General features: G+C 36.5%; 1 protein-coding gene across 4 annotated transcripts in view; it reads left to right on the top strand.

Moving 5' to 3' along the window:
• The window catches only part of LOC105989647 (UHRF1-binding protein 1-like), a 57,280-nt gene that overhangs the window by 25,542 nt on the left and 14,046 nt on the right, over positions 1-17,692 (top strand). For 2 of the 4 annotated variants that reach the window (XM_013021789.1, XM_013021805.1), the window contains 7 exons: positions 6,326-6,488; positions 8,322-8,360; positions 10,317-10,408; positions 11,275-11,464; positions 12,412-12,552; positions 13,703-13,873; positions 15,215-15,395. In XM_013021789.1, the coding sequence (XP_012877243.1) occupies positions 6,326-6,488; positions 8,322-8,360; positions 10,317-10,408; positions 11,275-11,464; positions 12,412-12,552; positions 13,703-13,873; positions 15,215-15,395 (977 nt within the window). The remainder of the gene's footprint in view (positions 1-6,325; positions 6,489-8,321; positions 8,361-10,316; positions 10,409-11,274; positions 11,465-12,411; positions 12,553-13,702; positions 13,874-15,214; positions 15,396-17,692) is intronic. The other 2 variants (XM_013021795.1, XM_013021813.1) reach the window with 2 other exon arrangements.

The following is a 17,692-nucleotide window of genomic DNA, read 5'->3' as shown; positions in this document are numbered from 1 at the left end:
CTGGTGGTTTATTGGAGATAAGAGTCTCATGGTCTCTCCTGCCCAGGCTGGCTTTGAACCACGATCCTCAGATCTCAGCCTCCTGAGTAGCTAGGATTACAGGCGTGAGCCACCAGCGCCCGGCCTATGTATTGTATTATTAAGATGAACATTCTTGTACATATCCAGACAAGGTTCTGCCTTGACTCCCTTGTCACCGATACATGTATTCTGCTCATCCAAGGAAATAGTGAAATGTTATCACATTTGTGAGTTATGCAGGTTAGTCTCTCTGACCCATTTTACCTCCCTCTTTCCCCTTCCTCTTTCCCTTTTTCCTACCCTCCCTTCTTTCTTTCCTTCCCCTGTCATTTTGTCGCTGGAAAATAAGTCACTGGAGAGTCAATGCAGGTATCTACCTTTGTTCTTGGGTGTGGTAAGAGAAGATTAAAGCAAGATGCAAAATAGTGAAAGTGATGAACAAGTTTATTGAAAGTTTAAATGTACCCTGCCAGAGTGCAAGGGTGAGTATCTCTGCAGCAACAGAGATAACACTCTGTCCAGAGGGAATCAAAAAAGGCAGGTGAGTCTGGAGTAAAGTTTGGCAAGAAGTCTAATGGGCAGGTTGATTGACAGGTGGAGCTTATGTTTACAGATGTGCATTTGGGCATGCACAGGTTTGTTAGATGCTTCTCAGAGAGGTTGTTCAATCTGTAATGGAGGACCTGGATGTGGTGGAGCCCAAAGGTCATTGAAAACTCATAGTCCATGACACATACATGCACCTTCATCTCCCCTCCCCCAGGTATGCACACTGGATAAGGGCTTTGCCAGATAAATATACCTGATTTTAATTGAGCCTTGACTACAGTGCGCCCCTAGGAATATTTTCTGCATTTTTTGGTGGTCTTGGGGAATTTATTATGCATCTGTGGTAATTTATTAGAATCTGTGTGTGAATTCCCGTGTTAGACCTGCAGCAGCCATAGTAACTGGGGAATGTATACTCTGCCTGTCCCTAGCAACCATGTGCCCTGTGCTGTCTGCCTGCCTCCATTTTTTTTCATAATGATAAGGAGACCCTCGCCTTCCTTTCCTTTATCCACCATGTTACGGTGGTTCATTTATTTCAGTTTACTTCTGTTTTTGGGTATTTACACTCTTCTCACTGAATGTAATTGACTAATTAGTTACTTTGATACAGAATCTTGCTGTATTGTGATCCTCCTATCTCAGTCTCTCAAGTGTTGGGATTATAAATATATACTACATGTTTGGCTATTTTATTTATTTATTTATTTTACAAATGGAGAGTATTAGTATGTCTTTCAAAAATCAAAATTATTTAAAAATAATTTTACTATTTTCTAGTTTTATTTTATTTCATTTTATTTATTTATTATTTATTTATTTTTGGGGTCCGGTCATGGGGCCTGAACTCTGGGCCTGGGCACTGTCCCTCAGCTCTTCAGCTCAAGGCTAGTGCTCTACCACTTGAGCCACAGCGCCACTTCCAGCTTTTTTCTTTTTGCTTATGTGGTACTGAGGAATTGAACCCAGGGCCTTACGCATGCAAGGCAAGCGCTCTACCACTGAGCCACCTTCCCTGCCCTATTTTCTAATTTTAGAATACTATTTTCTACTTAGAAAATAGTATCACTCCTTTTTAAATCTCTGCTACCCTATCCTCTTCTCTCTCACCCTGATTAGGTTTCACTTTCATTGTCTTCTGGTTTTCTTCTTTTCATAATGACAGAGCTGTTCATATCTTCTTACTTCCTTTTCTTACACAAAAGTTAGTATCTTTTTTGATGAGTGCAAAAATTAAAATTAACCTCAAGTTTTATGAAAAGTGTTACAGGTAAAGCAGTCGTTAGGGCAGACAGAATGAAAAAAAGTACCAGTATGTTGGCAGTAAATATTTAGCTTTATTTATACAATGTATTGATGTTCCTAGTGACAACTCTGTAAAACTATATAATCTTCTGGGTAATAAAAGGGAATTATAAATAGTTTTGCATTTATTAAATTTTATTCTAAGCCAAGTGCTGATGTTCATGCCTAAAATCCTAACTGAGAGCTTAGGATCTCTGTTCAAAGCCAGCTCTGGCAGACAAATTCAAGAGACTCTTTTTTTGTTTTTGTTTTTTTTTTTGGGTCCAGTCGTGGGGCCTGAACTCTGGGCCTGGGCGCTGTCCCTCAGCTCTTCAGCTCAAGACTAGCACTCTACCACTTGAGCCACAGCGCCACTTCCGGCTTTTTTCTTTTTGCTTATGTGGTGCTGAGGAATCGAACCCAGGGCCTCAGGCATGCAAGGCAAGCGCTCTACCACTGAGCCACCTTCCCAGCCCTCAAGAGACTCTTATCCCCAGTTAATCAGCAGAATGCTGGAAGTGAAGGTGTGACTGAAGTACTAAAAGCATTAGTGGGAGTAGAAAGGACATGCCTCAGTATTAGCAAAAAAATAAAAATAAAAACTTTAGTTTCTTGAAATTTCATAGTTCATGGACATGTGGTAAATAGGTAGATTCACCCCATTTTTAAATAGTTCTTGTTTATCTTTAGGGCTTCAGAGAGTTATAAAAATATAATTTTGAATATATATTCCCTCCTTCCTTTTTTACGTCCCTCCCTCCCCCCTCTCCTTTCTTTCTCTCTTTTTCTTTCTTTGTCTTTTTCTTTCTTTCTTGTCAATCCTAGGCTTGATTTCAGGGCCTGGGTACTGTCTCTTAGCTTTTCACTCAAGGCCAGCATTCTATCACTTGAGCCGCAGCTTTACTATCAAAATTGTGTGTGTGTGTGTGTGTGTGTGTGTTTATGCGCGCACAAGCGCGCATACACACAGGCATTTCTATTACCGGAACTTGAATTCAGGCCTATGTCTCACTTAACTTTTTTACTGAAGGCTGGCATTCTATCATTTGAACCAGAGTTCCACATCTGGCTTTTTGGTGTTTAATTGGAGATAAGAGTCTCATGACATTTTTATCCAGGCTGGCTTCAAACTTTGATCCTCAGTTCTCAGCTTCCTGAGTAGCTAGGATTCCAGGTGTAAGCCATCAGTAACAGCTTTGGCTATAAATTCTAAATTGGGTCTTAATGGGTAGAAGAGATGTGCTAAAGTGAACTTAAAGAATTAAAAGTACTTTAAAAACAACAACAACAAAGCAACAGTAAGCACTTTTTTTTTTCTTGTCGGTTGTGGGGCTTGAACTCTGGGCTTGGGCACTGTCCCTGTGCTCTTAAGCTCAAACAAGCACTCTACCACTTGAGCCACAGTGCCACTTCCAACAGTGAGCACTTAATTAGCCAGATTGACAAAAGTAGTGAGAAGTTAAATGTATATAAATGTGTCTGAAAGCCAACAATGGTAAACACGGTTGCAGAACTTTTTTTTTTAATTTTAAATGTGCCCTTGCTACTTGACGTTAAATTTGAAATGTATATGTTTATCAGAAATCACACAACTACATTTATAAATTGTAGATCGAAAATCCTCAGTATGTCCCAGTACTATACAAGCTGTTAATTACAGTTGGTAGGTAGTAGTAAGCGGACTGCTATTTCTTGGAAATATTTTTCAGTCTAATCTCCCACTTGAGCTATTCAGTAGTCAAGATATTTATTCTTAAGGTATAAAGGGAAGTATTTTTATGTCCCAGAGTGTGAAAATCACTTGAAATACTAGGAAATATCTTTCTCCTTTTCTCTCTACAAAATGGAGTTTATAAACTTTCTGTTAATGCATCTACGAACTCTGCCTTGTGTCTTGGGCTCTTGGACTTGGGGTTAGGGACACAATGTTCCCAATAGACAGTCTTCATTCTTCCATTTCCATCTCTAATGAGTTCTCAGTATGCCCTACATACTATGTTAAGTGCTTAGGGGATATACAGAGAGATGATCCTGGCCTCATGGAACTGGTAGTTTTTTTTGGTGTGTGCTGGTCCTGGGGCTTGAGCTTAGGACCTGGACTCTGTCCCTTAGCCACGTAGTTGTACTTCTGGCTTTTTGGTGGTTAATTAGAGATAAGAGTCTCATGGACTTCCTACCAAGTGTAGCTTTGACCTTGATCCTCAGATCTCAGCCTCCTGAGTAGCTAGGATTACTGGTGTGAACCACTAGCTTCTAGCATGAAGGTAGATTTTTATCAGTTTTGTTCATATTAAAATCTTGAGTGCCTTTTAATAAGCACTGAAGAGTTCTCTCTTTTTAGAAAGTAACACAAAGAATCTCTGCATTAGGACCTCTATTAATATCCTTTTTTTTTTTAAATTCGTTTTATTATGAATACTACTCATGTATCCAGTGAATTTTTTTTTCTTTTTTTTTGTCGGTCATGGGGCTTGAATTCTGGGCCTGGGCGCTGTCCTTCAGCTCTTCAGCTCAAGGAGAGCGCTCTACCACTTGAGCTACAGCTCCACTTCCTATTAATATCCTTTTATTTTTGGTCATGGGGCTTGAACTCTGGGCCTGGGTGCTTTCCCCTTGCTCTTCCCCTCAAGGCTAGTGCTCTACCTACCACTTGAGCCACAGTACCACTTCCAGTTTTCTGGTAGTTTTTTTTGGAGATAAAGAGTCTCACAGGCTTTCCTGCCTGGGCTGGCTTTGAACCATGGTCCTCAGATCTCAGCCTTCTTAGTAACAAGGATTACAGGCATGAGCCACCAGCACCTGGCTTGTAATATTTTTTTTAAATTTTTTTATTGAGATTAAGTGATTACATCGATTTCTCAAATTTCACAGTATTGTAGGATAGTGATACTTAAAGTCACAAACATATTTTAACTTTCACAAGGTAAATTGTCATTATCTTCGTCTATAAAATTTGTGAATTCTATAAGCTTTGACAATACAACTATTTCTTCTATGTTGGGTGATATGTACATTTCTTTCCTTTTGCTTAATGTTAGCCGTTCCCTCTATCCCTCTCCCCCTCTCTCCATCGCTGCCCTTGAGTTTCTTAATTTATTTTCATCAATGTCCAGTTCAGCTGATGGGCCCTCTGCTGTAATTTTTCCTGTTTCCCTCTGATTCTGTGCCCTCCTCCTAGCTTCCCTCAGACGCGCACATGTGCACACGCATACACACACAAACACACATACACACCATATATGGGGTCAAGAACTTGGAGTCATTTAGACATTATATGACAAATTAAATAGATGTCCTTTGTTTCTTGAGTCCTGTTTACTTTGTCATATCTCCTTGTATTTTGGATTTAACATCCACATATCAGGGAGATCATGTCCATTTTGTAATATTCTTTCTAATTCATGCTATTTGATTGTTTTGTCTCCTTAAACTGAAAATGCCATTAGGATGGACAGGAACCTTGAATGTACTGCTTATCAGTGCATATGTCTTGAATAGTGAATCCTCAATAAATATGTATTGGTTGCTTCTTTGTAGCCGAGTCAGTATTCAGTCTTAAAGAAGGAGTTTGTTTTTAAGTTATGTTTAGGAATGGCAATCACTGAACCATCACCATATTGAATCAAACATGATTTACTGGGAAGTGTAATACAACCTAATATCATTGGTCAAATCTAGCTTAAAAGTGAACTTTGTATTTCTAGTTGACATTCTGTGAGAAGATACAAATTTAGGTAGAATCTATTGCAAGAAATTCCTGGTTTTAGCCGGGCGCTGGTGGCTCACTCCTGTAATTCTAGCTACTCAGGAGGCTGAGATCTGAGGATCACGGTTCAAAGCCAGCCCGGGCAAAGAAAGTTCATGAGACTCTTATCTCCAATAAACCACTAGAAATCGGAAGTGGCACTGTGGCTGAAGCAATAGAGTGCTTGCCTTGAGCTGAAGAGCTGAGGGATAGTGCCCAAGCCCAGAGTTCAAGCCCCACGACCGACCAAAAAAAAAAAAAAAAGAAATTCCTGGTTTTGAGTTGATGGAGAAGCATGTGTGTAATGAATGACTGGTATTCTTGTAAACATTTAGGACTTGTAAATGACCCCAGTGAATTTCAAAACAAGTGAAAGACTAGGAACTTTTTTTGTTGTTGTTGTTGGTCATGAGGCTTGAACTCTGGATAGGGCTTGAACTCTGGGTCTGGATGCTGTCCCTGAGCTCTTCATCTCAAGGCTAGTGCTTTATCACTTGCACTTCCAGTTTTCTGGTAGTTTATTGGAAATAAGAGTCTCACGGACTTTCCTGCCCTGGCTGGCTTTGAACTGTGATCCTCAGATCTTAGCCTCCTGAGTAGCTAGGATTACAGGCGTGAGCCACCGGCTTTGCTGATATATTTTTAATGATTATTTATATTTGCAAGGGGGACTTGAAAGTATAGTTACTGATAATAAAACTAAATGAAACATATATTGTCTTTCAGATTTACCAAAAATTTATCTCCTGACAAGATAAATCTAAGTACCCTTAAAGGAGAAGGTGAACTGAAGAATTTGGAGTTAGATGAAGAGGTGCTACAGAATATGTTGGATTTGCCCACATGGCTTGCTATCAACAAAGTTTTTTGTAATAAAGCGTCCATTAGGGTAAGACCTTAATATTTATGGAGGTCCTTTTCTGTTTGCATTTTTTTCTTTCATTTGTCTTCTTTAAAATACTATGATAGATAATTCCATAAAGAAGCATTTTATTAATGTAATTTAGGAGGAAATTTTTTGACTATGTGTCTTAAAATATATATTAAGTCAAATATAAGTTAAGTCAAATTAATTAATTTGATTTTAATTTTGCTCAAACTTTATTCATTTTATGTTTCAAATTTTCTATTATTAATAATCATTGACATCATTGTCATTATCATCACCCCAGCTTATTTACAAATGAAAGACTAGGAACTCTTTTTTTGTTGTTGCTGGTCATGGGGCTTGAACTCTGGGCCTGGATGCTGTCCCTCAGCAAGCGTTCTACCAATTGAGCCATAGAACCACTTATTTGTTTTTGATTGTAGCCATTGTAAATTTGTATCATATCTTGCGCTGAAAGACCAGACTTAAATTGAGTCTACTTAGTGGAAAATACTGTATGATGATGTTTTTCATAAAATTAAAAATTGGTTTCCTTAGGAAAGATATAGAGGAGATGATATTATTTCCTTTTGGTGCTACTTTACATAAACTGAAATATGTAAAAATGTTACATTTGAGCCAGGCATTGGTGGCTCACACCTGTAATCCTAGCTACTAAGGAGGCTGAGATCTGAGGATCACGGTTCAAAGCCAACCTAGGCAGGAAAGTCTGTAAGACTCTTTATCTCCAATAAAACACCAGAAAACTGGAAGTGGTGCTGTGGCTCAAGTGGTAGAGCGATAGCCTTGAGCTGAAGAGCTGAGGGACAGCTCCCAGGCCCAGAGTTAAAGCCCCACAATCAACAGACCACCCACCTTCCCCCCCCCCCCCGCACAAAAGTGACATTTTTATTTTAGGGTTTATTTAAACTTTATTTGATAGTATTACATTTTATATTAATGATATTACTTTTGTATTTTTTAAAATGTTTACCAAGATATTATTCAAAATTTTAAGATTAAACAGTTTAATGAAAGAACAGCCTTCCTGAGAACTCTTATTTATTTATTAATGTTTTTTTTTATTGTGAAAATACCATACAGAGGGGTTACAATTACATGAGCAAAGTAATGAGTACATTTCTTTTTTATGGGGCGGGGGGAGGTCCAGTCGTGGAGCCTGAACTCTGGGCCTGGGCTCTGTCCCTCAGCTCTTCAGCTCAAGGCTAACACTCTACCACTTGAGCCACAGTGCCACTTCTGGCTTTTTTCTTTTTGCTTATGTGGTGCTGAGGAATCGAACCCAGGGCCTCATGATGCAAGGCAAGCGCTCTGCCACTGAGCCACCTTCGCAGCCCTGGTAATGAGTACATTTCTTATCAAGCATTGTTGCCTCCTCTTTTGTTTTCCCTTACCATCCCTGCCCTCCCATTCCTGGCCTGTAACCCTCCCCCCCCCCCCCCCCCAAGCGATTACTCGACCACGACCACGACCTCCGACCCCCCCCCCCCCCACACTTTGCCCCGCACCAGCTGAGAACTCTTATTTAAATTACAAAATTAAAATGTGTTCTAAGGCCTGAGAATAGATAGTTAAAAGAAATTAAAGTTCTTATTTAAATAGCTGGCTAAGGAAATATAGCTAATATTTTCTTGCATAAAACAGATACATCTAATTTCAAAAGCACAAATAGGCTGATCATGAAAGCGATATATCTAATTTCAAAAGTACAGATCAGCTGCTCTGTTTATTTTAGTCTAGAAAAAAGTCATGTAAGTTTCTGTCACTGTATATAGTAAACCTGTTTTGCATTATTTTTTAATATATTTTTAAAGAAACAATTTCTATTTGTAGATCCCATGGACAAAACTGAAAACACATCCCATCTGTTTGGTGAGTTCTGAAACCTACTCAAAAACAAGCATTTATAGATTCAAATTAACTACTGTTGATATTAATCTTTTGTTTCATAAACTGTTTCCTGGATTTTGCATCCATTGGCTTCCTTCTTATTTTGATTAGATTTATTTTTTTCAGTACTTGTATGAGAAGTTTGAATTTTATTTTAAAAGTTTTTATTAGCATACATTAGTTATATGAAGGGATTTATTTTGGTATTTCTATACATGCATATGATGTGCTTTGATCACATTTACCCCCTCTATTGAGCTTTTCTATACCTCTCTACCCTGCTCTTGTTTTTACTGCAGTTTGAACTGAAGGCCTTGCAATCGTTAGGTAGCTATTCTACTACTAGAACCCATACCAGGTCCTTTTAGATTTGGTTATTTTTGAGATATAGGTCTTGTGGTTTTGCTTAGATCAGACTGGGCAGCACTTGTACTTGTACTCCCTACACAGCTGGAATGACAGGTGCAAGTCATCATCCCCAACTCTTTTTGTTGTTGAGATAGGAATCTTGCCAATTTTCTTGGTCAGGCTGGCCTGAACAGTGGTTTTCCTAGTCTGTTTCCGGAGTAGCTATTTGTAGTTAACAGGCATGAACTTTCCCACCCTCTAATCAATTTATAGGGTGTTTTATACTAAACATTTTGCACATTCATGTAGTGTAGACAAGTTTAAAATTTTAAATAGAGGATATTTAAAGCTTATCAGGTCAAGAATATCATGTTTTAAGTTGGCAATTATTTAACTCTAAACCTCTTTTTGGTGGGAGATATCAGAACTGAAGCTTTGAACTTAGGGCTTTGCTATCTTTCTCATTCCATTTTTTCACTCAAAGCTGAGGCTTTACCCTTTGAATTATGTCTCCAGTTTCAACTTTTTGGTGGTTCAGATAAGAGTCCCATAGGTTTATCTGCCCTGGTAGCTTCAAACTGAGATCCTCAGAATTATTTAACTCATAATTGATTTACTGTGAAATTCTTTTAATAGCATTTGCTTTTGGTGGCCTAGTAAATTTAGTAACATATTCTTTAATATACTTTGCTTTTTAGGGAAAATTGAAGGAAGTTAATAATATCATTTATTGATATATTAGTTCCACAAAGGTTTGTTTTTTGTTTTTTTTGTTTTTGTTTTTGGTGTTGAAGATTAAACCCAGGGCCTAGCTGAGTTTAGTGCTAAGCTGAGCTACCACCCAATTCTAGTCCATAAATATTTTTGAGTATTTGGTTTTTGTTTTGAGGGAACTTACATTTTAATAGAGGAAACTGAATACAAATAGAACAATAATTTCAGATAATGATAAATGCTCTCAGTGTAAGGAGAATGAGAAATGACAGGAATTGCTAAGGACATTGGATCTTAATTAAAAAAAAAAAAAATTGGAACCGGGGTTTGAATTCAGGGCCTCATGCTGCTGCTTGAAATTTTCTCTACCACGTGAACCATACTTTCGCTTCCATAGATCTTTCCTTAATTCTTGCCCTGAAAAGACATTTAAATCTTAACCTGAGAAAGAACTTTTTCCATTAGGAGACTGTTTATATTTTCTGCTTATTTCATAATTTTTCTTAGTTTTATATCTTATATTTCAGGTCTCAGGTTGGGCTAAACTTTTTAGAGGTGGTTCAGTTCTCCTAATATAATTTATTAACTAATATGTTACACATAATGGCCTCAGAAATTTCATAAAATACAGTGATCTCATTGATCAGTGGCATCTTCTGAATTTTTTCTCCCATATACATATAATATTCATGTACAGTTTTTGCACCATATACTAAATGCTTGAGCTAGGACTGAATATATTGTTTCCCTTTTTGGCAATTTTAGAACTAGTTTGCTCCTAAAAAAACAAAAGAGAAAATAGTCTGAATACTTTCATTAATACACATAAAATAAAATACCTATTTATTTACTTTTTAAAAAAAACATTTTTATTAGTCTTTAGATAAAGTAATAATGGAAATGAGTACATGTGAAGAGCCCCGTGCTCCAAATGGTCCATCACCAATTGCAACTGCTTCAGGACAAAGGTAAGGTATGTCCTTTAATCTGTGTGACTGCCAAAAGGGTATTCTTTTCTATAGTCAGCTCTATTACTAAAAGTGACAGGACATAAATAAAAAATGTTAACTTCAGACCATTTCTATTTCAGTTACTTGTGAGCCCTGTAAGGCTGCAACTAATGTTTTCTGTGTTTCAGCTTCATTCACATGGAATTTGTTGAATTGAATTAGAGAATGTATAATTTTTCTGATCTTAAATTATGATATTACACTCCAGCTGGACTCTGTAGCCTTCTTACAAATTGAACTCTCATTTACTTTATAGATGCTAATTGACTAAGGCTTTTTGAGAATGAATAGCTATAGATATTAATGCTAGTAAACTAAAAAAAAATCTTGTACATTTTGTCCAATACTTTTCTTTGGAACACAAGAAGGTATCACTGTTTTAAGTCTAGACTGGCCTTGAACAGGTGATTCTCCTGCCTTAGCCTTCAAAGTGCTGTGATTATGTGTCTCTAAGCCTGGCTTGAGAGGAACTTTTTTTTTGTCAGTAATGGGGCTTGAACTCTTGGCCTGGGTGCTGTCCCTCAGCTCTTCAGCTCAAAGCAAGTGCTATACCACTTGAGCCATAGTGTCACTTCCGGTTTTCTGGTGGGTAGCTAGGATTGCAGCTGTGAGCCACTGGTGCCTGACGAAAGGAACATTTTTATAATTTATATGTAATCAGTTTCTTGTTTTAATAGAAACAGATTTGTTCTTTTTCTAACAAATATGAATAATATATTATTAAGGCAGTTTGTGTATGTATTTATAATGTTTTTAAATATGTGTATTTATAATGTTTTTTTCTTTGACTTTAATGCATTGTATCTGTTTTTCTTTTTTTTTAGTGAATATGGCTTTGCTGAAAAAGTAGTTGAGGGAATTACTGTTTCTGTAAATTCTATTGTCATCAGAATAGGAGCAAAAGCCTTCAATGCATCCTTTGAACTTTCTCAGCTAAGGATCTACAGTGTAAATGCAAACTGGGAACATGGAGATTTAAGATTTACTCGTATTCAAGATCCACAGAGAGGAGAGGTAAAAATTCATTTTCTTTTTTAAAATGTCTTAGTAATGAATTAAATAAAAATATTTAAAATAGTTATATTTTACTGCTGAGGACTTAGTGATAGAGAACTTGTATAGCATGTATGTGCAAGGCTCTGGATTTGATTCTAGTACTGCAAAACTAAAGTTTTTTTTTTTTTTGCCAGTCCCAGCGCTTGAACTCAGGGTCCAGGCACTGTCCCTGAGCATCTTTTGCTCAGGCTAGCACTCTACCACTTGAGCCGCAGAGCCACTTCTGCCTTTTTCAGTTTTTATGCTACTGAGGAATCAAACCCAGGGTATGATGCATGCTAGGCAAGCACTCTACCACTAAGCCATATTCCCAGCCCACAAAAGTGTTTCTTAATCAAATAATCATGCCAGGCACTGGTTGCTTATACCTACAATTCTAGGAGGCTGAGATCTGAGAGGATCATGTTTCAAAGCTAGCCCAGAGAGGAACATTTGTGAGACTCTTATCTCCAGTTAATCACCAGAAAACTGGAGGTGTCACTGTGGTTCAACTGGTAGAGTGCTTGCCTTGAGCTGAAAAGCCCAACACAGCACCCAGGCTCAGAGTTCAAGACCCATGACCGACCAAAAAACCACAAAAGCAGTGTAATTCACTTATTGAATTTGAGTTTACAAAACTAAAATGTCTTAAAATACATTACATTTATAGTACATTTTTGTCATGATTCAAATGTTTTTTATACCTTGTATCAAATGTCTTAGAATAAAAGTATTAATGTGTAATTTTTTAAATGAATATAATTATGATCATATATTTGATAGAAGTATACAATTAAATAAATGCAGTTTGATGAATATATAGAATATGAAAATTAGTTGGGAAGATAGTATTTTATTTTTATATGAATGTATATTTTGTTTATTTTACTTTGCCTATGTGAAGCTAATCTCTGTGTTCTCCTTAGGTTTTGACATTTAAAGAAATGAATTGGCAGATGATTCGAATAGAAGCGGATGCCACCCAAAGTTCACATCTTGAAATTATGTGTGCTCCTGTTCGATTAATAACTAATCAATCAAAAATCAGAGTCACACTTAAAAGAAGAGTGAGTCAACTAAATTACCTTTCAGATTTATTTGTTGCCTATTAGAATTGGCAGAACATTTTAACATTTTGGGTGAAGTATTGACATAATATGAATGGTATATTAAAATAATGTCAAGTAAAGGGAGATGAAATACCTCAAGCAATATTTATAGAAAGCTAGTATAATTAATTATAACATTCTTCATTTCATATGTAATCACTAAATAGTTTTATTCTTAATAAATTGAGTAGAGTTTTCAGAGCCAAATGGCTGCTGAACATTTACTGTCTTATGATTTTGTTTCTTGGGTTGGGAGTATAGCTTGTAAGTACAATATTTACTTTTATCACACAGCAAAACAGAAGAAAAGTAATTTTATTTCTCCTACTTAATCTCCAGGAATAAATATCAAAGCCTTTATTATTGATAACCAACTTTCTTAAGATATGGCCATAATCCTGGCTATTCATATTGAAATCTTAGGATCGTGGTTCAAAGCCAATCTGGGCAAGAGGCTATTGAATCTCCATTTAGCCACAAAATGTTGTAAGTGGAGCTGTGGCTCAAGTGGTAGGTTTCTAGCCTTGAGAAAAAGATTTCAAGGTCAGTGCCCAGGCCTCGAGTTCAAGCCTTAGTACTAGCACAAAAGAAAAGATATAATTAGTTACTTAGATAAATAGGGGAAATAGTATTTTAAGGTATTAGAAGATGACAGTCTGCTAAGCTTGGCAATGAAATTTAATTTGTAGGTGATAACTTTTTTGAAAGCATGGCATTTTAAAGACTCAACAGTAAGCTTTGTATAACCAGGCACAAATAATAAAAAGTGAAAGCATTTTTTTTTCTCAGAGTTTGGTACTTAACATAGATATTCTGAATTGTGGGTAAAAGAGCATTTTAGTTTTTAACTAGTTGTAATTAAATGATTTGTCAAGTATAAATGCAAATATATATATATATATATGCTATATATATTGGTTAAGATAAGGAGTTTGTCATTCTTTTGTTATCACTGCTATATCTAGCACTAGGAGTTAAAAGTATTTATTAAATGAAATAACTATCCATACCTGTTTTTAATTCTATCATAAACTTTAAGCTTTTTAAAAAATATAGCTGTATTATGTTTTATTTTTGTCTTAATTTTGTCAATACTTTTTTTTGACAGTTAAAAGACTGCAATGTCATAGCAACAAAGTTAGTTCTAATATTGGATGATTTATTATGGGTTTTAACGGATTCTCAGTTGAAGGCTATGGTACAATATGCAAAATCTCTTAGCGAAGCAATAGAAAGATCTACAGAACAGAGGAAAAGTATGGCTCCTGAACCTACACAGGTATGGTGTAAATTAACATAAAAACTTTACATGTAAGTGGTTTAACTTATTTTTCTTTTGTTGGTCATGGGCTTGAACTCAGGATCTGGGCACTGTCCCTGAACTCTTTTTGCTCAAGACTAGCGCACAACCACTTTCAACCACAGTGCCACTTCTGATTTTCTGGTGTTTAATTAGAGATAAAAGTCTCAGGACTTTCCTGCTCAGGCTGGCTTCGAACCGTGATCCTCAGATCTTAGCCTCTTGAGTAGCTAGGATTACAGGCGTGAGCCACTGGCACTCAGCTAAAACTAAATTTCTTTTTATAAGATAAGATACTTTACAATATAATTATATATATTATATATAGAGAAATACTAATATTGCCTAGTGCTTTTGTTTGGAACATTTTACTAAGCACCACCAGACTTATTGCTGACATAAAAGCATCTGATGCAACTAGCTGCAGTTAACCAGAAAAAGCCAGAAGTGAAATTATAGAGCAAATTGTAGAGTACCAGCCTTGAACAAAAAAGCTTAAGTTACAGCAACTAGTCCCTGAGTTCAAATGTCAGTACTGGTACACACACAAACACACAAAAATAGAATTAAAACTAATACTCAACTAAGTTGTCTATAGTAGTTAATAACTTTTTTTTTTTTTGGGTCCGGTCGTGGGGCCTGAACTCTTGGGCCTGGGCGCTGTCCCTCAGCTCTTCAGCTCAAGGCTAGCACTCTACCACTTCAGTCACAGTGCCACTTCCGGCTTTTTTTTTTTAATGCTTATGTGGTGCTGAGGAGTCAAACCCAGGGCCTCATGCATGCAAGGCAAGCGCTCTACCACTGAGCCACCTTCCCAGCCCTAACTTTTTGTTTTGAGAATCATACATATGTGAATATAACGTAAGCATTTACTAAAACCTACTTGGTTCATATTCAAGTTGCAAAGTTTAAAAATGTTTTTGTGCTGGTACTAGGGGTTGAACTTAGGGCCTATTGCTTTTGCTTGGCCTTGTTACTTAAAGCTGGCACTCTACCACTTGACCCATACCTCACTTCCAGCTTTTTGTTTGGCTAATTGGAGATAAGACTCTTATCAACTTTCCTGGTGGATTGAATTCATTGAGGATACTTAAATCTCAGCCTCTTTAGTAAGTAGGGCTAAGCATGAGCTACCAGTGTCTGACTAATTTTTAGTTTCCTTCTACTGTAATTCAGAAAAAAAATTAGGGGAACTCAATTATTGATACAAAAGAAATTATATTTTTCATGGCTTTATTACTGCAAATATTTATGTTTGCTTTAGTGTGAAATTTCTAGTATGTAACTTGGCAGGGGTAATGCAGTTTTGAATTTTTCTAGAGCTCTACAGTAGCCCCATCTACTCAGCAAGTAAAGACACCACAGACTCCAAATGCTCCTGATCTGAATGATGCAATTGTGAAACTCTTCAGTGACTTTGATGTTAAAGAAACCTCCCATCATTTAGTGATTTCTCACCTAGATCTTCACATTTGTGATGATATTCATGCGAAAGAAAAAGGTAATATAATTTGCTCATTTCAAAATACTTTGGCCTTTATAGAATTAACGATAAAACTGAATTTATTGTATATTTTACATATAATATGTAATATGTATTTAGGGTAATTTTTTATTGTTTTGACATTTATATAGATATATAAATGAAAGGCAAAATTTGAAGCTTTATGCTGTCATAAAATTTTATTTGGTCTTAGTAGTTTGTATTTAAAGCTTAAGTGTTAGGCTACAAGTAATTAACTGTAAAATACTGTTTAAAAAATAAGAGTTTAGTAAATAGATGACTGCTGAATAAAATATCTTGGATTTGTCTTTGTATTAAATTTTTTGTAAATTTGAAATTTATAAATTTTAACCAAGATTCTACTCATTATTATTCACACGTGTTTTCAGCATTATGATTACCCATTTCTAGATGAGTGTGCACCAACAGAACTATGTGGCTCTTTAACGTTTGTGTTTTCTGCCCTTCTCCCTACAAATATTTGGTTAGGAAGTTAAATTCCAGTGTGATTTATTTTTTTCTTCCTCCTTTTCCTCTTCCTTTTCTTCCTCCTACTTCTCTTCCTCATTTTCCTCCTCTTAACTCTTACTTACTCAAACATTACAGACATACGCATACAGGAAGCTGTTCTTGGTTATGTTGAAAAATCTGTGGTTCCCTAGTCTAGGAATTGTGCCTTTCTGTTTCTTCTGCCATGGAGCATCCCTGGCCCACTAGTGTTGAGGAAATTCAGCAGGTAGACATCTCAAGAATAATGTTGCTCCGACTTTGGTGGTTTTGTGTGTGTACGCACATGTGTAAATGTGCACATATGCACGTGTGCATGGATGCATTGGTACTAAGATTTGAATTCAGGGCCTACTCTGTGTTTCTTAGCTTTTTGGCTCAAGGCTGGTGTCTCTACCATGTGAGCCGCTGCTCTGCTTATGGCTTTTAAGTGGTTAATTGGAGACAAGAGTCTCACTGACTTTTCCAGTCCAAGATGGCTTCATACTGTAATCGTCAGCTCTCACTCTTCCGAGAGGCTAGGATTACAGACAAACATGAGCCAACAGCATCTGGCTTTAATGTGAAGATCATTGAAAGAGAAACAGAAATATTTGACTTTTGCACCTTGATTATAAAATAAGCTAATGATTTTTTAAAAATAGAGGTATTTGGAAGTGGTGCTGTGGCTCAAGTGGTAGAATGCTTACCTTGAGCTGAAGAGCTGAGGGGACAGCATCTAGGCTCAGAGTTCAAGCCCCATGACCGACTACCCCCCCCAAAAAAATAGATAGAGGTATTTGACCCAAATCAATTCTATCATGAATTCTTTGTACTTTCTAAAAACTAAGAAAGTGAATAGTGAGTCTTAGTTACTTAGCAGTAGACACGGCAGCTGGGAATCGGCTAAAAATAAAAAGGCAGAAGGGTATAGCTTAAGATTTGGGGTTTGCAGAGAGATTTGTTGTCTCTTTAGCTTGTGTGTCATTTGGGTTATTGGTGCCATTTTCTGCTTTAGTTTGAAAGGAAAATCCAAACACATTAAAACAAATCAAAGTAATAAAATTGAGCAATAAGAAGTTTTTACTTAGAAAATTTCTGATCTCTTTTACATTCCTTGTTTTTCATTATTCCCTCATAGAATAAACTGAGGGATTTTATTAAAGGGGAAATCCCTGTATTTTATTTTCCGTATTTTACAGGTCTGTAGTCACTTCTACTCTTTGGACAAGGCTCTTTCCAAAAGACTATGAAATATTTTTTCATAAGTTTGCAAAAGATCATTTGGATGCAAACCCTGAGCTAATGCATTATTATATCCCCTTATTGTAAAAACTTGTAAGTTTGCTGTAGAATTTCAGTTTTTATTATGCTGTCTCAGAAACTGCTGACTGTTGTGTATTATATTCTGTACATACCATATTAATTTAATAAAATCTAAAAAATACTGAATTATCTTAAAAGATTGTAAATGAGATGAATTGGGGTTAACTAATATAGGCAATGTATACATTGTTTCTAGCTTACATTACTTACAGTTAAATTGTTCATGGTGTTTTAAGCATTTGATTTTTGTGTTGGCATTATACTGATTTATGTTGACTTTTGATTATATGATTACTATGTAACTTTTGACAACTTACCTGATTGAATATATTCCTCTTTGGTAAGAGGCAGGATGATGCATTTAATGAAGTGGTTAAGATTTCCGAGTTCTGGGCTGGGAAGGTGGCTCAGTGGTAGAGTGCTTGCCTTGCATGCCTGAGGCCCTGGGTTCAATTCCTCAGCACCACATAAGCAAAAAGAAA

This window comes from Dipodomys ordii, unplaced genomic scaffold (genome assembly GCF_000151885.1).
Source record: "Dipodomys ordii isolate 6190 unplaced genomic scaffold, Dord_2.0 Scaffold3, whole genome shotgun sequence".
NCBI lineage: Eukaryota > Metazoa > Chordata > Mammalia > Rodentia > Heteromyidae > Dipodomys > Dipodomys ordii.
Note: the sequence above shows the minus strand (reverse complement) of the source record. Positions and strands in the feature narration are given on the sequence as shown.